Genomic DNA, 22,836 nt, shown 5'->3' with positions numbered 1-22,836 from the left:
GGAATTCAGGAGTAGCTTTAGCTGGATGGCTCTGGCCTGTGGTCTCTCGTGAGGGTGCAGTCAAGATGTTGGCCGGGGCTGTGGCTGACCAAGGGCTCAGATGGGGCTGGAGGATCCGATTCCAGGATGGCTGACACACCTGACTCAGGAGTCAGTGTTGACTGGCAGGAGGTTTCAGTTTCCCACCGAATGGACCTCTCCGTAGGGCTGTTTGCGTGTCCTCAGAACATGGCAGCTGGCTTTCCAAGAGTGATCCAAGAAAGAGCAAGGCGGAAGCTGCAATGTCTTTTATGACCTAGCCTCAGAAGTCACACTCTGTCATTTCTGCAAAATCTTTTTGGTCACACGAGTCAGCAGGGCATCTCTAGTCATTGTAGGAGGGGCCTACATTGAAGGTGTTAATACCAGGAGGTAGGGATCCCTGGGAGTCATTGTGGAGACTGGCCACCATTACCTCTCATTCAACCCTTTCTTTTTTCTCCCAGAAAATGAAGTTTCTTTTCAAGGCTTTCCTCTAGGTAGATTTCAGTTCTCTCCTCCTAGGCATCTCACGACCTATTAGGGGTAGCCAGACTCACTAGCACTGCAGAGATGTGCTTTGGCCAGGGCCAGTGCTAAAACATCACTAGGGATTCTTGAACTCTTAAGACTGTGGTAGACCTTAACTGCAGCTTAACCTTTGTTGTCTAGTCCCAGTTAATGCTTAAGTCAAGACCTACTGAAAGGGTGGGCAGGTGACTGCACTGTATTCAGGGCCCAGATTTCCAGTTTAGGAAAGTGCCATCTTCTGTAAGTAAAGACACAGCTCTGGGGCTGCCCTGAGGGAGTAAGGTATAGGATGGGAGTTGGGTTTTTAGGAGAGAAGTTGGGTAATATTTGGCCATAACTACTTCTTCCCCAGAGCCCTGGTGACCAAGAATGGATACGTGCAAGAAGTTTGCTGAGATTCAAGGCAGGGCCTGTGGCCGGTAATATTTTCCCTCTGGACAGAGATAACTTACTCATTTGGGGAATTGATCTCCATTTGTACTTCATTAGCACTAAGACCTAAGCTAACTGGATCTCCCTTAAGCATCTATGGCTTCAGAATATTTTCTTAGGTTCATTAAACTGCAAAGAAAAAAAGGTTTTCCCCTCCCCCACCCCCATCTTTTGTTCTTGATGTTTTTCATTTTCTGTGTATGGGAGTTTATAGATATGAGACCCCAAATTTAGCAGATGTCTCTGTTGTTTTGTAGAGCTATTAGAAATACATTTTTCTCCTCACATAGTGACTGTTCTTTCCCCAACATTCTCCTGTCTCTCTAGAAGACATCTCATGGAGAGATAGGAGTTTCTGAGGCCCTAAGAAGCAATCCTGGAAATTCATTAGTTTTTCCAGACTGCAGTGTTCCCTGGAAAGAGGTGTCAGCATCGGGTGGGTGGGACACATTGCGTGTGTGTGTGTGTGTGTGTGTGTGTGTAGTTAGAGCCTGTGTGCCTTGAAGGAGCACAGGGTTGGATTCTGGATTGCTTTGCTTTCAGTTATTGAAAGCATTATTGTTTTTGACCTCGTTATCCCTCTCTCTACATGCAGAATTCTGGTCATAGTCTCCATGGAACATAAAACTTTTCAGAAAAAGTTTAACTTAAGCAGGTTTTTGAAGCCAAGGGAAAAGATGTAAGTTCCACGGGCACTATGGCCATGATGGCTGTATCTGTAGGGAACTGGGGCTTGTTCACCTATGTTAAGCTTCCCAAGGAAAGTCCATCCTCCCAATACCCTGCCCTAGAAACTGGCTAGACCTGGGTTACTTGGAGGGACAATGGAAGGAAGGTGAGCTCACTTCGTGGTCCAAGGGATGGGGAGAATAGATTGTGTGACTTAAGACAAATCCATCTGCTTTCTGGAAAGGTGTGGAGTTCACTTGGCCAATGACCAGCCTGGACTTTGTGACTTAGTAATCATCTTTACTTCTTTTAATCTTCTTTCTCCATCTCCTTTGTCTTACGAGTCTTTCATTGCCTATTTTTTTGTTGTTGTTTTGTTTTTATCTTCTGATTCCCTGAAACTATTCTTCTTTCCTAGTTAGCCTGATAAATACCCATCTGGCCAACTTCCTGGGAACCCTGCTCAGGACTTCAGATCTCTCTGGGAAAGGCTATGGTTTTTCTTTTTAATTTTAACTTTAAAATATTAGTGACAGTACAAAACTGCCTTAGCAAACAGAGGAGTTTGGGGAAAATAAAGAGTGAGTTCATTGTGGTATTTTGGGAAATTGTGCAGGCAGTTAATTTTGAGAAGGTCTCTGGAGCCTGGTGTGACGAGGTAAGGGGACCACTTGGGCATTAGAGGGTGTGATTTTTAGGTCACTGTACTTGAACCTTTCCAAATCCTGCCTGCCGCTGACTGGATGATGTCGAACGGCTGATAGCAACAACACTGATGGGTGTGGGTTTTTCAGTAAATAATCCCATAACCTTTTTTGGCTGGGCTACCTTGTCATTAAAAGGCTTATGATATATTTGAAAAGGGGGGTGTCAACCTTCACTTGGCATTGACGCCCCCCCCCCCCCCCCCCGCCGCCCATGACCACCAGCTAGCACCTGGGAATGGACAGATGCTCTGCTGAGACTTCTGCCACTGCTTTCCCACAGGCATTTTTTAATAGAGCATTTTAGAAACATGAACCACAGACATGACCTCATGGACATGAGCTCCACAGGGCTCAGGTGCCCAGGAATTCAGCAGCAGCTAAGTTTCCTGTGATGTGAATCATAGGACCATCGCTGGCACCAGTGAGGTCTCTGGCCCCGCCCTTGGCTGGTGCTGCACTTGGCTGATTTCCCTGGATGAGAAGGCTCTTTGAGCATTTAGCAGGTCTGCCTGGAGGGGTTTTGCTCTGCGGTTTTTCTCCTGGCAAGTAGTGACTTTTCCTGGGTACCAGAAGCATGTAGTAGTTCCAATGTGACTGCAGTGTGTAATTTTGAATGGATGGAGGAGGGAGGGAATGAATAAATGCGGACAGGCAGGAGCCAAGGAGACTTCCTGCTTAAGTGTGATCACTGTTCTCCAGTGGTTCTCCATGTCCCCATGTGCTTTGCATCAGAGCCTGGGTGGTGGGATTGGGGGGCCGCCCGCCCCCTTTCTCCCTGGGATGCTCTCCCTCAGTGACCATCCCATTGTCCTGCCACCACTGGGTTTGACCTTAGTTTACCCTAGCGCTACTCTCCCTACCCTGTCAAGTGTCCAGATTTTTCACGTTTTTTTTTTTCCCCCAACAAAGCACAAACTAGCTTAAGCTTTATTTTAAATAAGTGGACAGAGCATACACCCTGCCCTGAACACAAAACAGGTCATTCAGAAAGTAAAGATGAGAAAGAAGAAAATGGTTTACATTAAATTTGAGATGCTAATCTTGAAATGCCACCAGTGCTCTTCTGATTAGATTACACACAGAATAACACATGCAGACAATTCCAAACCTCTCCTCCTAGACATTTCTGCTTCACATTGTGTGGCTCTTTGGGAAGACATAGATAGCACAGACTAATCTCTCTCGTGGAATTAATTGCTGTTTCCTCTTTCCTGTTTTGAACAGAAATTTTCTTTATTGTGTGAGTACAACATGTAGAACATAGTCTTCGGCACCACATAAATATTTACTTAATCATTAAAACTCACTGTCATGTAACATTGATTTCAACTTGAAAATATTATAATCCATCTTCCTCATGGAAAATAAAATGAAAAGGCACTGCTCCTTTGATTTTCAGTACCTAGTTTTGTTTTCTTTTGTTTCCGTGATCTTGCATTTTTAACAGTAAGTCCATAAAGTTAAACCAGAGATTTACTGAGAGGGAAAATTAAGTAAACTCCTCAGAGACTGAGTGGGAAAAATTCCATTTAGTCTCTGTCAGGAGCTCCTCCCCACACCCCAGTCATAATCACTGTTGTCTGGACTTTGATGGTAATTCCTTGCTTTGTTAGTGGAGACTTATCTATTAAGGACCGAATCCAAAGTATTTGAGAAGAATAATTTAGAGAGTGGCTATGGCCCTTCCATTGTGGCCAAGAGTCTGTGCTCAGAGCCCTGCCTTCCAGCCAGTATCCACATAATAAACATGTTTTAGGATGTACAGTTTTTTACCCTTCAGAAAGTCTCAATGTGTATTTCTCCTTATGCTCTTCGAGGGTATTTATCCTTCTCTCTTTCTTATTTTATTCAAATATACACTATACACATGTTTCCTGGTTTTCTTTTTCTACTTATTGTTTATAGGTGGACTTAGCATATCTGCTTTTTGAATCCACTGCATTAAATTTTACTATGTGGGTGTGTTATGAATTAATCAGTCCCCTTTAGCTTTCTTTTCTAAGTCTCTAGATGAGAGCAGGATGAATGTGTGGAGAGGTGGGTGGGCAGCAGCCGGGAAGGGACTTCCATACACACAGTTGGGTACCAGGGATCTAGGCTATTCCGCCATCCTTGGGAGGTGTGGATGGACGGGCCGGGGTGAGAATTCCTGAACTGACCTTCACTGTTAGCTGTGTGACCTTGAACAAATCAGTTATTAACGTCTTGGGGCCTTGGTTTCTTCATTTGTAAGTCAAGAAGAATACCACCTCATGATATTGGAGGGTGTGTGTAAGTTGCTTTCATATGTAATAATACCTCATGTATATGTAATAATATCTCATGTATCTGTAATAGTACCTCATAGATGTGTAACAGTACCTCGTATATAGAATAATACCTCATAGATGTAAGATGCTTAGAATGGTGCTTAGCACATGCCCATACATGCTAGCTGTTATTTTTCAGCTTCAGAATTATCCAAGATTTGACAGTTATTTAGACAAAAATACCGGGATGGTTGAGTTGTTTTTTTTGTGTTGTGAAATAACCTGCCTTGAAGACTGTATTCACTCTTTGCTTGGGTTCCAAGACAAGCCGTCCGAGGACGTTCCCAGCCTTTTCTCGAACTAGTCACATTTCTTACTGCGTTTGTCCTAGAGCTGAGTCAGTGCTCCTTGCCCAGCCCAGTCTTCCCGAGAGTTCTCCAAGTCTGAAGATGGAGTCTGCTTCTCCAGAGCCTCTGATGGATGGGGTTGGGGAAGGCCATGACGACTCTCTCTTTTATTCACAGCGGCAGAGGTGGACCATCTGGAGGCAGCTGGACCCCAGCAGGGGTAGGTTTTGCTGGGCAGGGGATGAGGCAGTTTCACTCCCTCTCAGTAAGGAGGTGCCGTGTTGGCACCTGGGGGAGAGAATGTGCCAGCTTGGTGTTTAGGCAGAGCCATTGCACTAGCTCTTCTTGATGGATAAGAAAACAGAAGCCCAAAGAGGTTAAATGACTTGTTCTAGGATATAAAGCAAGTTTGGGGCAAAGGCAAAATTTGTCCAGTCTCCCAGCACCTATTATAACCATACTGGTAGAAAGAGAAGGTCAAAAGAGGGAGGTCAGAAAAAATAAGACCACCCATGACATACTTGCTTGTGGAAAAGACCCCTGTGTGCCCTGAACATCAAGAGTAGGTGACCTTCCTGCAGTGAGGAATGACACTGGTGCCCAGAGGTGGCCGGTCATGCATATTGGTCCTTCTGACTGGTCCAGGCTCCCAGGTCAAGGGTCTTGGGCAAGCTTGATCCTTGGGTTTGGCAGTCCTTGTTACACATACCCGGGGAGGAAGTTCTGGCATCTGGGAGTTCGTCAGCGTTAGCCTATTAGAAATTCCCTGCTGGATATTCTTTAACTGTAAGGCATTCCAAGAGCACTGAGGTTAAGGGTGCCCATGACCTTGTGTGGGGGATTGTGTTCATTCCTGTCAGCTCAGCCCCCTTTTTGTGCAGGAGGACATGAGATGAGGTGAGGGAGGTGATGATGAAGCAGTGAGACCTTCAGTAATCAGACTGGCCAGAAGAGGTGGCATAGGGTTTGGTGCCAGGGGCTGCCTCTCCCTGTGTCTGTGAGTGTCCCTCTGGTCTAGACTGAGAAGTCTCAGCCAAAGGAAAAGAGGCCGGCTGAGATTGATCAACAGAACAATAACTGCGAGGTGTGGGTTCTTTGTGCTTCTCCTGCCACTTGCCTGCAACCTGTCATAGATTCTTTTGAGCACTGGGGCTGTAAGATAACTATTGGTGTAGAAGCCCCTAGGAGTTTGAGCTTATAGGCAAATCAAACCAAGCAGAAAACATTCCTGGAATGTTGTTAGAGATTGGAATTGCTGAGGATCTCACAGCTGCTTCATAGGGTGTCTGCTTAGCTTTATGCCTTTGTGAATTCTTGTCATTGTATCTGACCGGCCAAGATCTTCATTTCCACAGAAAGTTTCACAAGAGTTATCCAACTTTGCGTTGGCCTCTCCCTGACTTGAGTCACCCCTTCTACTGTGTGGTAGATGCAGCCATAAAACAAAGGATCTGTGTAGGGCAGGAAGGGCCATCTGGGAGGAAAGCCAGCATTGGTTTTGCCTCATGGGCTGTGGCAAATGAAACGTTGCCCCAGGTGGGTGTGACTGAGTGCATCCAGTGACGGCAAAGAGCATCCTTCAGAGCAAGTCACAGATGTAGGGGCAGGTGGGGTGACTCTTCACTCAGTTCAGAACCACAGGCAATTGGGGAAGCCGATAAAATGTATATTGTCTCTCCTGATGTCCATGCCAACATCTGGTGCCCTTTCCTCCTCATTCATGCCATGCAGCCCCCCACTCCTGCAAGACGAGGGACCCTTCCATTACCTAATGCTTTAGGCAGAAAGAACTGCTTTTAAAAGTCATTAAAGAGCATTAGAGAACATTTTTTCAAATATACAAATACATAATCCCATCATCCTCGTGTAACATAATTCTTACTTTCATGTTACCTTCAACCTGCAAATGTGTTTTACGTAGGGTTGTGTTTCTGTGCCTTCTGTTTCCCCATGTTCCTACATAGTCTTTCCCTACCATTTTTAAATTGCTATAGATGTAATATAATTCATTAGACCATTCTCCTAATGTGAGACAATCAAGTTATTTCTATTTGATGGCCGATGAGATATGCCATGGGGAACATCTATAAGTTATAAGTGTATAGCTTTTAGTTTCTGTTTAATTATTGACTTGGCAATTCCTTAGGAATTAAAGCTTAATCAGAGGTTATGAATCTGTTTGTGATGTTTGCTATGTACTGTAATATTGCTTCTGAAAATATTATGTGACATTGCCTCTAGCAGTGAATGAATAAATCAGTTTCACAGCAGCCTTCCAAATAGCTGATAATACCATTTTAAAACAAATTTGTTTCTTTATTAGGCATTAAACGGTATGTCAGTGGTATGTCTAGACTGCTCTGCTTTGCATTTTAAGAATTCCTAGTAAGAGTGAATATATTTCTCCTCCTATAAATTTTATGTTCATGTCATTTACACATTTATCTATAGATAAAGATCTTGATGAATATATTTGTTTTTTTGTGTTTTTTAATACATTTTTTTCATTTTATTTATTTATTTTTGGCTGCGTTGGGTCTTTGTTGCTGCGCACGGGCTTTCTCTAGTTACGGTGAGCAGGGGCTACTCTTCATTGCGGTGCGCAGGCTTCTCATTGCGGTGGCTTCTCTTATTGTGGAGCATGGGCTCTAGGCACGTGGGCTTTCAGTAGTTGTGGCTCGCAGGCTCTCAAGTGCAGGCTCAGTAGTTGTGGCGCATGGGCTTAGTTGCTCCACGGCATGTGGGACCTTCCCGGACCAGGAATCAAACCCGTGTCCCCCGCGTTGGCAGGCGGATTCTTAATCACTGTGCCACCAGGGAAGTCCTTTGATGAATATATTTGGATTTGTTGATACGTAGATCTCTATGGTATGCTTGCCATTGAATTGGAAACTAATCAAAAGGGAACAAACAAATCCAAGTTGTAGAATGTTCCATAAGACAATATCCTATATTTTTCATAAATGTATCATAAAAAGGAAAAATGTCAAGAAAATTGTTCTAGATTAGGAGATTAAAGAGACATGGCAACAAATGCCATGCATGAACTCTAATTAGCTCCTGGATTAAACTTTTAAAAACAACAGCAACGATAAAGGACATTTTGGGGACAATCAGGGAGATTTGAATATGAACTGTATATTGGATAGTTATGTCAATGTTAAATTTCTTGACTTTGATACTGTGATTATGTAGGAGAATGTCTTTGTTCTTAGGAGATAAAGGCTGATGTATTTAGGGGTGAAGTGTTGCTTCAAATGGTTCGGCAAAACTATGCATCTGTCTATCATGTATTTCATATTATGCAATAATATATTGTAATTAATATAATTATAATCATGTCATAATATATCATAATGATATTATGTTAATGGCATACATATATTAATATATTATGCTATATTATATGTAAGTTTATAGTATATAAATTATGCATGATGTATTTGATATATATGTTAATTGATATTATACACACAAATATATATATGTATTTATAAATCTTTTACCCCCACACCATGCACTCTCTTACCCACGCGTGAGTGTGCCTGCCCACACACACACACAGTGCGTTACTCCCTTCCCCGTGGAAGCTGCATTTTATTTTATTTATTTATTTATTTTTTTATTTTATTTTTATTTTTTAACATCTTTATTGAAGTATAATTGCTTTACAATGGTGTGTTAGTTTCTGCTTTATAACAAAGTGAATCAGTTATACATATACATATGTTCCCATATCTCTTCCCTCTTGCGTCTCCCTCCCACCCTCCCTATCCCACCCCTCTAGGTGGTCACAAAGCACCGAGCTGATCTCCCTGTGCTATGTGGCTGCTTCCCACTAGCTATCTATTTTACATTTGGTAGTGTATATATGTCCATGACACTCTCTCACCCTGTCACATCTCACCCCTCCCCCTCCCCATATCTTCAAGTCCATTCTTTAGTAGGTCTGTGTCTTTGTTCCCATCTTGCCACTAGGTTCTTCATGACCTTTTTTTTTTTTCTTTTTTTTCCTTAGATTCCATATATATGTGTTAGCATACTGTATTTGTTTTTGTCTTTCTGACTTACTTCACTCTGTATGACAGACTCTAACTCCATCCACCTCATTACAAATACCTCCATTTCATTTCTTTTTATGGCTGAGTAATATTCCATTGTATATATGTGCCACATCTTCTTTATCCATTCATCCGATGATGGACACTTAGGTTGGGAAGCTGCATTTTAATAGAGACCCTTCACATCAGTGGGAAATGCTGAAGGCATCCATTGCTAGCAGTGACTCCAGGCCCAGCAGGGAGGTTCTCTGGGGCTGCGGAACCTCATGGCCCCCCATGCAGAGGTGTGTGGAATGGGGGTGTTTTCATCAGCCAGGGGCCCCACCCCCTTTCTCCTGCAGCTTTGTGTGCAGGCCTCCTTGGAGCATGAAGTTTACCTGTGTTCTTCCTCTCCTGTAGCCTTTTGTCTCCCCACATCGTGGATGCAGAATCTGACTTTTAAAAGGCAGTGTGCATATGCTTTGGGGCAGGGTAATGGAACCCTTTGGGGAAGTTAGATCAGAGAGACCCCACCTTAGCAGGAGCTGTCCTTGGCTCTCTATCTACCCTGCGCCCAAGACTCCCCGAGCCCCCACCCTCTGCAGGCTTGAAGCAGCTTCTCCCCCGGTGTCAGTGCACCCCACCAAGAGGTCTTCAAAAGTAAATGGAATTAGATTAATTGGTTGCTGCATTTATCTATTAAATCAGTGTAAACAGTTTAGAATGTTCAGTTTGGTTGCTGTGGTCATTTCTCTAAAAGGTTGAGAAATAAGGCCCTCAGGGAGCCCTATAACCAACCCCTGTTATAGCAGCACTCCCTTGAGAAGACTAGATTGAACTCATCACCATTTTAACTGAAAACACAATTTCCAGGATCAAAATGACTCACAAATCTGAGAGATTCGTAAATCAAATTGCATCTTAAACACATTAGGGCTTACTGTTGACATATATTCCACGGTGAATCCTTCTTTGAAAGAATTTGAAGGGTGCCTTGTACAAAGAGAATCCACATCCCCTGACCTGAGCTGCCCAGGGCTGAGTTTTGGGGTTTGGATTTTTGTAGATCAGGTTTGTAGCAAGTAAGGGCTATTGAAAAGATTTGTTTTTTTTAAATACCACATTTTTTCCAGCTTAAAAATAGAATAGTCTAAATATACTGAAAAGTATGAAGGAGAAAGTCACCTCTAATTGTACAGTTGAGTGATGATTGTCATATTTTTGCATGCGTGTGTGTGTGTGTGTGTAGATGTCTCTAGTTAGAACTGGGATCTTCCTGTGAGAATTTGCTCAGCTGGGTCTCACCCCCTAGGTTGTGGCCAAGTAGGAGGTGGTGGGCTTTCTATACCCAGAGGTAGTCGGTGTCAGAGACTTTTTGAAACAATAAGCACCGGTTAAAAAGGAAACCCAGGCAGGGTGGGGGCTGTGAAGCAGGAGGTCCACAGGCAGACCCCCATCTGGGTCATCAGGGGCAGTGCTGAGGATGCAGCCTGGGAGCGCAGAGGGCGGCCTCCAGTCGATGGCCCTGCCTGTTTGCTTGCAGGCTGCGTCCCTCTAAAAGCACTCGCTAGGCGTTTGTTCCCCGTTGTTCTTGCCTTTTTCCTCCTTCAGTTTGATTTTCTCTCCACCCCTACCCTCTCTGGATTGACAAGATGCCCTTGGATTAAACAGATGTTTGGCTCACACACATGACCTCCGCTGCAGGGAACCTTATTGTCAAAGAGGTCCAGGAGGAGCAAAGCTTGTTCCCCTGAGGACTGACGCTGTTACGCTGGAGTGTTGGGCACTGGCTGGTGCAGGGGGGATTTGGGGGGCACAGAGCCTTCCCAGTGCATTTTCTGTTGTGCCATGCAGGTGACCTTCCAGGGCATACTTGAGAGTGACAGGAGCTTGGTAGGAGACCCACAGCCTGCATCCTCTGCCCTCGGGAAAGCCACAGGCAGCTCAGCTCTTCCTTAACGAGAGCCACCCCATGAGAGCTCTGGGGACTTACTGTAGGGAGAGTGGGCTGTCCCTCAGAGCAGCATGTGGCCGGTGGAACCTTGACATCTCCCTCTCTGGGTTAGAATCTGGGCTTCACCACTAGACAGCTGTATTAACAGAAACAGGTTACTTGAACTCTTCATTCCTCAGCTTGCACACCTGCAAAAGGGGGGTAATAGCAGTACCCCTCAGGTGGGGTTGTTGTGATGACACGTGTCATGCATTTAGCATAGCACCTGCCGGAGTGTAAGCCCTCGACAGACATTAGCCGTTATCATCACTGTCTTAGTCTCCTCAGGCTGCCGTAACAAGGTACCATAGACTGGGAGGCTTAGATAGCAGATAGTTATTTCTCACAGTTCTGGAGGCTGGAAGTGCGAGATCAAGATGCCAGCATGGTTGGGTTCTGGTGAGGACTCTCTTCCTGGCTGGTTGACGGCCACCTTCTCACTGTGTCCTCACATGGCAGAGAGTGAGCCAGCTCAGGTCTTTTCCTTTTTAAATATTTATTTATTTATTTATTATTCATTTAGTTTGGCTGCGCCGGGTCTTAGTTGCGGCATGTGGACTCTTAGTTGCGGCATGCGGACTCTTAGTTGCGGCATGTGGACTCTTAGTTGTGGCATACATGCAGGATCTAGTTCCCTGACCAGGGATCAAACTGGGACCCCTGCATTGGGAGCGCGGAGTATTACCCGCTGGACCACCAGGGAAGTCCCACTTTTCCTTTTCTTATAATGGTATTAATCCCATCATGGGGGCCCCACCCTCATGCCTGCATCTAAACCTAATTACCCCCCAAAGGCACCCCCTCCAAATGCTATCGCATTGGGGTTCAGGGCTTTAACATATGAATGGGGAGGGGAGGGCAGGGGTGGCACAAACATTCAGTCCATAACAGTATGATTATTTTTGTTGTCCCTTTGCAGGGTGTTCTTAGGTTTGGGACAGTCTTCCAAGGGGAGGGAGGGAAGAAATGAGGAAGCTCTTTTTGTCTCCAGTAGGGTCTTCAAGCCCATGGTGGTGGTTCTTGAGCCTTCTGGAAACTGTCTGCTTTCACAGTGTTTTATTTCCCTCTCCTTTTAACCTTTGGGGAAAGGCTCTTTATTGTCCTAGTCTAGGTAAGAGGGAGAAGGAAGAAAAGTCAAGTTTATTAGGCAGCTGGGCGTGGAGGGAAGTCACACCACTGACTCCAGGCCACGCCCGTTGGTGTTATCCCCACTGACAAAGGACAGTGCCCGCAGAGGCTCTGGGTCAGGAACACCAGCAGTCCAAGGTCACGCTGCTCAGAAGTTTCAGTGAGATTTGAACCCTGAGCCTTCTGACCCTGCACCCTTGCAACTTGTAGCTGGTGTGGGGAGGAGTGGAGCGGCCACACCTGGAGCAGGATCGGGGTTGGGATGGATGCTGAGTGCAGCTGTCATGGCAAAGTGCACAGTCTGGGCCTTCCCGTCACGTGGTGCTTGCTCGCTGGAGCTGAGCAGTGAAGCACCTCAGGCCCCTGAGTCCCTCTACCAGTGGAGGCTGCCCCCACGCCCCCTTCTACCTCCATATCCCCGAGGCTGCAGTAGCGCTCCTGCAGGAGGTTATTTCAAGGGACGCTAATCCAGACTGTGTTTTCTCCTGTGCTCTTATCCTTCCCCAGCCCCCAAAGACAATGAAGAACGCGTGTTCCGGGAGCGCATGCGGCCCAGGAAGCGGCAGGGGGCTGTCAGGCGCAGGGTCCACCAGGTCAACGGCCACAAGTTCATGGCTACCTACCTTCGGCAGCCCACCTACTGTTCCCACTGCAGGGATTTTATCTGGTAAGGCCCTCTTTCCTGGAAACCTCTAGTTATGCTTTCTTGGCGATGAGAGGTGGGGGGAATGGGTCAGGAGATTAGAAACTTTATGTAAAAAATGCTGATGTGCTTTATTTCTTTTTCTGACTACAGAAGACTTTTCTGGAAGGCTGAGTGGTGCTTGGGGGGATAGATGGAAAGAAGAAACTATGGTTCCTGGTGCCTCTATACTTAGGATCATATCATACATCATATTTAAGGAGTTAAGATTTTATAACCAATAATGGTATTGTGGTTTGCTTTTTTAAAAAATCCTTATCTTTTAGAGAGACAAGCTGAATTATTTACAAATGAAATGATAGGATGTCTCAGATTTGTTCAGGAAAAAAATAAGCTGGAAGGAGGGGTGTGAGGGGCCAGGGGTAGAGATGAAACAAGGCTGGCCATGTATTGATCGTTGTTGGAGCTGGGTGATGGGTACATGAGGGTCCACTATATTCATCTTTCTATTTTAATATACATTTGAATTTTTCCATAATAAGCTTAAAATATTTGATTGCCAATATTTATAATACAAAGCAGTTCTTAGTAACTGTCATAACACTGGTGCTGATAGGATGCTAAGATTTCAGAGGAGGGAGAGAGGAGCTGGAGTGCTCCTGGGAAGGCTTCCTGGAGGAGGTGGCATTTCTCCTTTCATGATGACTAGGATTTTGATAGGCAGAGATAGGTAAGTAGTAGACCTTTGGCGGAGGTGGAGAAACATAAGGAACACTGGCCTTGGGGATAAGCAGGGAACTTTTGATGAATACCTACCATGTGCCAGGGTCTCTCTTTGGCTCTGGAAATCTCTAATTAACTCTTCCCAGCATCCTATGGGCTATGTATTATGAACCCCATTCCACTAACAACAGTACTGAGGCTCAGAAACGAGACCACTCTACGGCCCTCCAGCTAGGAAGTGTCAGAGGCCTGATTCCACCCCTGGTGAGCACGACTAGTAGCTCATGCTCAGTCTTCCTGGCAACCTCTCTGAAACTGATGTGGAGTTTGCCAACACACTGGGATCCTGCAGGGGAGAGTGAACAAGGCCACACTGCAACATGAACCCAGAAGGGGGACATTCGAATTGCACTGAGGACCCCCTGGATTCCCATGGTATCTAGGAAAGCCTCATCTCATCCTCATGGTGTTCTAGAACTAATCATAGAGGTTGGCGTGGACATCTGAGGTGACACAGCTTAGAGCAAAGTCAACCTGACTGAAACAGAAATAATGCCCCACTCCACCCGCAGACATGTCTCATTCCTGGGGCTGACAACCATCTGACCTCCATCTCTGTATTTTGATCAAGAATAGGGGGAACAGGTTCTGAAAGCTTAGTCTTAGAGACTCAGGTCTTCTCTAACCCGTGGCCAGCACCACTGAACTCTAGGTTTCCTTAGCTGCAGCCCTAGTGACTTCTGGCTCCTTTCACTGGGCTGGGCACTGCAGGGAGCTGACCACTTGGTGGTGGTGCCCTGAGGACAGGGCTCAGGCCAGGCGGGTTGGATTGTTCTGTGTCCAGGCTGACCCTAAACCTGCCCTAGGGTACCCTACTCTGGCCATGGAAGGACTCTCTGATGTTGACCTTCACATGGTAGATCGAGCTCCCAGTCCTGGCCACAGACTGCCCCGTAACCCTTGGCTGCTTCTGTAATGCTCAGGGACTGTGCCTGCCAGCGACAGCCCTCCACGATTATCCATGAAGAAGGACACACTCGACGACTTGAGGCCTGTGGAAAGCAAGCGGAGTCTTCGTGGCTTTCCAGAGCACAGCTGGGCCCCTGGAATGGTTGTTTGTATAGGAAACTGAGCCCTGACACTGACCAAACCTTGCACCCATTCCAAGAGCTAGGGCTGCCCTCAGTGGCCTTCAGAGAGAGTCATTTTAAGGCACGCTGCAACTGGGAGTGAGATCACTACCCCACTGCTGGTGGACTCCAGTGTGCCTGATGCATTGTGGGCAGCGACTAGAATGATGGCACTGGGGTGGCTTTGCGTGGCTTTTGACCTACTGAAATTCATTTTCTTAAAGGGCCGTATTCTTCTTTTCAGGGGTGTCATAGGAAAGCAGGGATACCAATGTCAAGGTAAGAGGGTATTGTATGAAGTAAATCCTTGGGGCCCACAGGTCGATCCAGATCACCACTGCTCGTGGGAGGCGGGTGCTGGGTTGGATGACATCCAGAGCTCTGTAGGCTGGGCATGCTTACGCTCTCTCCCCACAAAGCAAGTCCCTGATTTTCCTTTGTCCCTGCCTGGCCATCTCTCCCCCATAACTGTGTGGGAGCAGATGTGCAGGACCACCATCTGCAGGTGTCCCAGGGGTCTCAGCCTTGTTTTGTAGCCTTTCTGGTGCACCTTCTTCTTTCCCCGTGAAATGTAAAACTTCAGTAAGATGCCCATTAGAGGCCGCCTGTGTCCTGAGCCGGGTTCTGTGTGTTCTGTCAGCTCCCTCACTCTCCCACTCCCTGAAGAAGCTCCCTCGCCTGCTTGTTTTATTCAGTATCACTAATGGTCCTTGCTGGTTCTCTTTTTTGTCTCTTCAGTGCCATCATTAGCTCTTAAACATTTAACAGTCACTTGAAAGTATGGGAGGGTTTGTATTTTTCCCCAGTTAACTGACTACAGATGTAAGGTTAAGTTGTCCAGAACTGGATGGTGGGTATGTGATGAGGTCATGTTGAGGTTTCTCTGTGGTTGGAGCTGGGAGACCATCCCGTCTCCTCGCCCAGCCACTGGTTGACTTGGGTCTCACCCCTGGGGGACTGGGGTAGCTTCTGTGGGACATGGCTGTGTCTTGGGGGTAGCATGTACGCAGTTACACACGTGACACTTCTTAGGTTACTTACAGCCACCTGCTGCCCAAACTGGCCCATGACACTAAAGACAGAGCTATAGGCCACTTCTTGGGGAAGTATTACATTAAATGAAATTTTTTGTTTGGCACAGAAGGGCACAACCAGATCAAGAAGCTTGAGCACTTCTGTGCCACAAAACATCCATTTGCCTGCTGCCGGCCGGCCTGCCTGTCACCCCAGCCAACCCTGGTGGGACCCTGAATGGAGCACATTCAGAGCGGCAGTTCCCTGGGTAGACAGTGCTTCACGGCTGGGCCATTGTTCCCTGACCTTGGCATAGAGAAACAAGAAAATTGATTGATACTCCTGGAACTAGAGAAAACTGCTGATGTCCTTTGGATATAAATGGTCCATTCTTCTCCAGAGCATTTAGGAAACCCTAATGGCTCTGATGGCAGAGTGCTTTAAAATGACTGCATAAAGGGCTTCAGGTAGGGCATTACATTAAGACTCGGCTACAGAGACAGAAGGGCACGGCTCCCCTCGCTCCTCTGCAGAGACCTAATCGAATCTCAGGTTGGAACCTTTCTTCCCCTACTTGTCGCTCAGTCCTCTCGTGTTTTGCTCTTTGCAGTTTGCACTTGCGTGGTCCACAAGCGATGCCATGAGCTCATAATTACGAAGTGCGCTGGATTAAAGAAACAGGAAACTCCCGACGAGGTAAATATTTATAACATTGAAATTCTGGGCTTTCTTCACCGCCATCCCCACCTTCCACTGCCTCCTCTGTGGTCCCCAAGAGAAACCTTATCTCTTTGAGGTCCCGCTGCTGTCTTTGTTGTGTTGATCAAAAATGAAGGGAGTTGTCCACAGTCTTCCGATATGAGGTACAGCCTACGGAATGAGTGCGGCTCAGAGTCGGGTTTAGGTGTGTGAATAGGATGCCAAGAGCTGTGTTATCCCCAAATGAAAGCCCACAAGGAAAATGTGAGTTATTTTATGTCATTATCTCATCGGAACAGTGAAGGGGCTCACTGACATGTCAAGGGATCCACACGGTTCATAAATAGTAAGAGACACAACACGCAAGCAGGAACCTTATCTTTATGAGGTGATGGGGGAATGGAGTGGGATTAGCAAATCTAAGAAACACTTAGGAGCCTGAAAGAACCGCAATAATAACAATAATAGCTGACATTCATTGGGTACTTGCCTTGCCCTGATTTAAGCACTTTATCGTATATTATTTAAAGTCGTAACAGCCTTAACGAGATCCATGTTGTTATTACCTTCACTTTCCAACAGAGAGAATAGGAGCATAGAGAGGTCAAATTAACTTGCCCCAAACCTCACAGCCCAGTATGTGAAAAAGCCACGTTCAAATCCAGCTAGTCAGTTCCGGAGTCTGAGCCCTTGACCACTATGTTCTCTTAATCTTAGAAACTAATGTTAGATTGACTGTTAGAGAAGTTGTTAGGGGTAAGGAAGAGAGAAAATTCGACTTGAAGCCAGGTTTCTCCTAACTGAGTGATTAGGAGAAGAGCGGATCCACTAACAGATGTAAAAACCTTTTGGGGAAGATGACAGGTGTGAATCTAAGTAGAGAAGTTATCTGTGTTCATGACAATTGATTTCAAAGACATGATTTTAGTTCTCGGTGAAATAAATAAATACTGTATAATCATAGGCCATTAGATTTGGCAGTCAGAGAGGCCTTGGGTGGATTTATAATCAACTGGGTTTATAATCAAATGGGTTTATACTTTGGCTTCTAAAAGGAGTTGCTTATAGAGATCTTCTACCTGCTTCTTAAAAATAATTCAACCAAGTGACATCTCAACATCCAAAGCATTTTCCATCTTTTATCTCCTTTTGATTTCACACCATCTCTGGAAATCAGGAAGGGACGAGGCTTAGATTGAGTGTCCCATGTCCCTGGAGGGCAGACAGCACAAAGCACCGAAATTATTTACAGAGGTTCTACTGACAGGGTAGAAATTGCAAGTCACGGTCACCCGGGTCTCCTGGCTCCTGGTCTAGGATCATAACCCGAAGTATGTTGTTACCCTCATTAGTTTAAGTAAATGAAAGAAAAAGATGATTAGCTTGGCTGTCTGTCTGTCTTCCTTCTTATGGACATTTTATTGAGCGTTTATTGAGCACTTCCTGTATGCCAGATAATTGTTCCATGTCCCAGTGAAATAAAGAGGAATACATGATTCCTGCTTTCAAGGATCTCATAAGTCTCAGTAAGTTAAAAAAAAAAAAAACTCGTAAATCTTATCAAGTGCGAACATCTACAGGTTTATTTATATTCACAAATAGGCACACCTATGCTACAGATCTACGGAGGGGTGGGCACGATTGTTTTCAGTAAATCTGGGATGCTGGTACTGGGGTAAGTGTGCAGTAGGCGGCCGATGCACCTCAAGCAGGGCTCAGTAAGATGCTGGTGCAGCGGCAGGATGAGCCACTCCTTGCTGCTGGGTGATAAGGAGGTTGTTATGAAGCTGAGTGACCCTGAGGGTGTGTGTGCACATACCTCGGAGTTTGTGTTCACGTTCACGTCCGTGCCCAGCTCTCACCCCGCCGTGAGGGCTTTTCCCTCACGGGGCAGCAGTGAGCCAAGGACAGCTCCTCTGCTGTGTGCTGTCCCTAATGCCTGGAGTAGCAAGAGTGATGCTCTCTCGAGCCCAGGGGCTCTCAGGTGATGGTGCCCTGCTGTCCTGAGAGGGGCAGATTTTGTTCGTGTGGCTGCTCCACCAGAGATGTAGGTGGAGAGCATCTCTTAGAGGGCAGAGGGAGACCCCTGCTGACCTCTTGCTTCAGTTAATGTTTCCCACCTCTTCCACCCCCAGCGTCTCATGGACCCCACAATCCTGTCATATTAGGTGGGTTGGGGGGTGCCATCCTTATTTGCCAGATAAGGAATCCAAAGCCCCGAGAAGTCAGGAAACTTGCCTGAGACCTCACAGGGGGCTGGTGGCAGACCCAGGCCTGCAGATCAGATGCCTAGACTCTTCTCCCCCATCCTCTGCCCTTCCGTCTTGCCCCCTTCTCTTCACTCCTTTTAAATAATAAGTGGCAGCATAGTGATTAAAAAGCCTGGGCCCTGAATTCAGACCCACAGCCTCAAATCCTGGCTCTGCCACGCAGCCGCTTGCAGGCACATCTCTTAATCTCCCTGTTCCTTAATTTCCTCATTTGTAGACTCGTGCCTACCCCATAGGGTGCTGGTGAGGTTTAACTGAGCTGGTGGTGCCTGGCCCGTGGTCAGCACCGACGCCTTAGCGCCCTTAGTGGTCACCACTCCGTGTTAGCCATCTCCATCGTGATGGTTGTTTGTCCTAACTGATGACCTACAGTTTCCACGGCTGTGCTGGGTTCTTGGGTGTTCACAGAATCCCACATCCACCATCAAGCTGCAGAAAGACTCTGCCTAGCTAGGCTTTGGTGCTCAAGCAGCATTAAAAGCACATAATGACAATTCTTTAAGGTCAAAATGTGAGGTACAGGTTGAGTGCTGCGTGCCATGGGAGTTGGAGGTCTGGAGTCCCGGAGGGGACTGATGGGGGAGCAGAGTCCAGCAGAGCAGCAGAGAGAGTGGGATAAGGGTCCCAGCAGGGAGGTTCTCTTCACCTCCTTCCCAGGGCAGCTTTCAGAGCAAGGAGCTTAGCGGTGACCTTGTGTTTTGCCGTCCCTGCAGGTGGGCTCCCAGCGGTTCAGTGTCAACATGCCCCACAAGTTCGGGATCCACAACTACAAGGTTCCCACCTTCTGCGACCACTGCGGCTCCTTGCTCTGGGGCCTCTTGCGGCAGGGTTTGCAGTGCAAAGGTAAGGCGCTGGTCCTGGCCTCCTCCCCCCGCACCTGCGCCCCGATGTCCCTCCTCTTAAAGAATCTTTTCGTAGCCTTGAGAGTGCGTTCCAGGCCTGGCCAGAGGACTGAGCCCAAGCCCTCACTAAGCCCTTATTAGTAACTCCGAGCATTTGTTAAGCAGTCTCTGTGCAGAGGCCATTCAAGGGACTCTGTAGAGGGAACCAGAAGAAGGAAGGCATGGCTCCATCTTTTAAGATAGTGAACAAGCTGGGGAGACAAGATGAGTCTATGAAAGTGCAGAAGAAATTTAAGGAAAAAATACATTAGAGTAGAAGGGAAGAAAAGTTTTCGGAGTTAGGCCCTGAAATAAGTCATAGAGATTTTTCTGTCACCATCTGTGGTTCAGAGCTTACTCTTGGAAGGAACCCTGCTAAAGCACTGTCACATCTTATTGATCCTTTGTAGGCCTGTGATAGATGTTATATTATGCCCATGGCCCCCGTGAGGAAACAGGCTCAGAGACTAAGTAATTTGATCATGTCATGTAGCTTGTGAGCAGAAGTAGGGTTTGAACCTTGACTTCTGAGTCTTGAGTTTCTTCCTCTGTTTCCTGCTGGCCTGCTTGTGAATTGATTTCTGCTCAAATGAGTGTGCTAATTGACACAGGTAATGGCATGTAATATGGGGAGGTGGGGACATACCCTAGGGGCCTGGATAGAGTGTCCAGTTTCACAAGCTGGTCCCAACCTGCTCAGAGTTGGACAACCATGAACTATTGGGCAGGAATGTCTCATGGACATTATTTAAAAACAGTGTTTTATTATTTTAAATTTTAAAGTTAATTTAAAAATGAAAAACATATTAAATTTTATGAAATTATTTTATGTTATAAAAACACTATTTTATTATTAGTGAATGTATTATTGATAAATATCTATTGTGGAAAAATTGGAGAAAGAGGTACAGTGTAAGAAAGAAAGCTGAAGCCATGAACCAATTGGTCATTGAAGGGATCCCAATGAGAAATTATGAGGACTGGAAATAAGGTACTGGCTGTAGTGGGAATAGAGAAGGAAACGAACTTAAGAGGTATCGAGGAGTGATTTATTGTCTGTAGTGACGAGATCCAACTGGGAGGATGGCGACACTACTCGCTGAGACAGGGAGCACATGAGGGAGGGCAGGGCTGGAGGCAGTGATGGTGGAGTTGAGTTGGGGGCATGTTAACTTTGAGGTGCCTGTGGGAAGTTTACATGGAGCTGTCTGACTGTTGGACATTCTCATCAAAACTCAGAGGAGAAGTCTAGACTGAGCATTTAGATTTGGGATTTGTCAATGTCTAAGTAGTAGTTAAACCTATAAAGTAGATGTTATCCCCAGGATAAGTACCTTGAGTGTGAAGAAAGAAGAAAACAACTTGGGAATCTGGGGGGTGCGGTGGGTCACCAGCATCCTAGGATGAGCGTACAAAGGAACTGGGAGGGAAAGACCTCAGAGGTAGGAGGAAAAGTAGCAAGGAATGGCCTCATGGAAGCCAAGAAAGTAGAGAGTATTTTTTTAAAAATTTGAAGAAGGAAATGATGGATAGTGCCAAATGGTTCCAAGAAGTTATTTAAAGTAAGAAGTAGAACATGGGAAAATAGAACTACCATATGATCCAGCAATTCCACTTCTGGGTATTTTCCTGAAGAAAATAGAAATACTAATTTGAAAAGATACATGCACCCCTGTGTTCATTGCAGCATTATTTACAATAGCCAAGATATGGAAGCAACCTAAGTGTCCATTGATAGATGAATGGATAAAGAAGAGGTGGTGTGTACACACACACACACACACACACACACACACACACACACACACACACACACACACACACACACACACACACACACACACACACACAATGGAATAGTACTCAGCCATAAAAATTAATTAAATCTTGCCATTTGCAACAACATGGATAGACCTAGAGGGTATTATGCTAAGTTAGATGAGTCAGAGAAAAACAAGCACTGTATGATTTCACTTATATGTGGAATCTATAAAACATCAAATGAACAAACACAAAACAGAAACATAGATACAGAGAACAAACAGGTGGTTGATGGTGGGGGAGGGGGGGATGAGTGAAATAGGTAAGGGAGATTGAGGTAAAAACTTCCAGTTACAAAATAAGTGAGCCAGTCACAAGGATGAAATGTACAGCATGGGGCATAGACTCAATAATACTGGAGTATCCTTGTATGGTGACAGATGGTAACTAGACTTATTGTGGTACTCATTTTGTAACGTATAGAAATATTGAATCACTATTCAATATTCACTGGAACTAACATAGTGTTGTAGGTCAATTATGCTTCAATAAAAATTAAAAAAAAAAAAATTCGAACATGGGGTCGGATTTAACAACAAGGAGGTCACTAGTGCCCTCAGCAAGAGCTGTCTTGGTGGGGCAGTGGGGATGGATGCCCAAGTGCAGAGGCTGAAGTGAGAATGGAGGGTAAAGTATTTTCAGGTTATTTTATATAATCAGGAAAAAGACAGTGGAAATGGTGAGCCAGGAGAGACAGGGGACCATTGACAGAACAGGGACAGAGAGATGGATACCCCTTCTCCCAGTGGAGGGAAAGCCTCAAGGCCAGGCCAGGGTACAGATATGTGTCCTATGTTGGGGAAGGGAGTCCAGGAGGAGGTGATTGGGCAGAGTGATCATTTAAGTTGTGAATCTTTTGAGGGCATTGCAAATAAAAATAAGTGCCCTTATTTCTGAAACAGGAGATCCTGTTCAAAGTTGAGGTGAGAAGTGGGGGTGGTGTAGAAGGCGTGAGCAGGGTTGGAAACAGCTGTCGCGGGAAGTGAGGACGACCTGCCCCAGGACAGGAGGAAGTGCTGGCTGCTGACACATCTCGTGTCCTGTGTGAGCTTCCCAGACATTCACATTTCCCTTTCTAGAATTCTAGCACATGACCTGAAAGAAACAGGGCCTACCCGAAATCCTTTTTGCCATTACGTGACATTAAAACAAAGGAAGAGAAAGAAAAAAATGCAGCAGGAATCTCAAATGTTTTCAGAGGAGTGCTGCATTTTTGGAAAGTTGAGTGGGGTTGCTGGGAAGCAGAGTGCCTGCTTTGGATGGGACTCTGATGAAGCCATGTCTGGTTTTTAGTAAATCTATTAATTATTGATCTATCTAGAGAATCTAAATGAAGATTCGTCATATCGTAAATATTGATATCTTAAGAAAGCAGCCCAGATGCCCAGACGCAGCAACTAGGGCTGTGGGTCCCTGGATGACCCCGGGAGAAGGCAGGGCCCACCCAGGGACAGTGTATTCAGCTCTGTTTTGGCAGGAAACACTCTCAAGCCTGCTCAAGTAAAGGATGGGGTGAACGAGGCTGCCTAGAGCAAGGATTC

General features: G+C 45.9%; 1 protein-coding gene across 4 annotated transcripts in view; it reads left to right on the top strand.

Annotated features, from left to right (window-relative positions):
* PRKCE (protein kinase C epsilon) overlaps window positions 1-22,836 on the top strand; it is a 603,195-nt gene that overhangs the window by 304,214 nt on the left and 276,145 nt on the right. For all 4 annotated transcript variants that reach the window (XM_082427721.1, XM_082427720.1, XM_082427722.1 and 1 more), the window contains 4 exons: window positions 12,622-12,781; window positions 14,855-14,889; window positions 16,235-16,320; window positions 19,307-19,436. In XM_082427721.1, the coding sequence (XP_082283847.1) occupies window positions 12,622-12,781; window positions 14,855-14,889; window positions 16,235-16,320; window positions 19,307-19,436 (411 nt within the window). The remainder of the gene's footprint in view (window positions 1-12,621; window positions 12,782-14,854; window positions 14,890-16,234; window positions 16,321-19,306; window positions 19,437-22,836) is intronic.

Source organism: Balaenoptera physalus (genome assembly GCF_965194825.1).
Source record: "Balaenoptera physalus genome assembly, chromosome: 15".
Lineage (NCBI taxonomy): Eukaryota > Metazoa > Chordata > Mammalia > Artiodactyla > Balaenopteridae > Balaenoptera > Balaenoptera physalus.
Note: the sequence above shows the minus strand (reverse complement) of the source record. Positions and strands in the feature narration are given on the sequence as shown.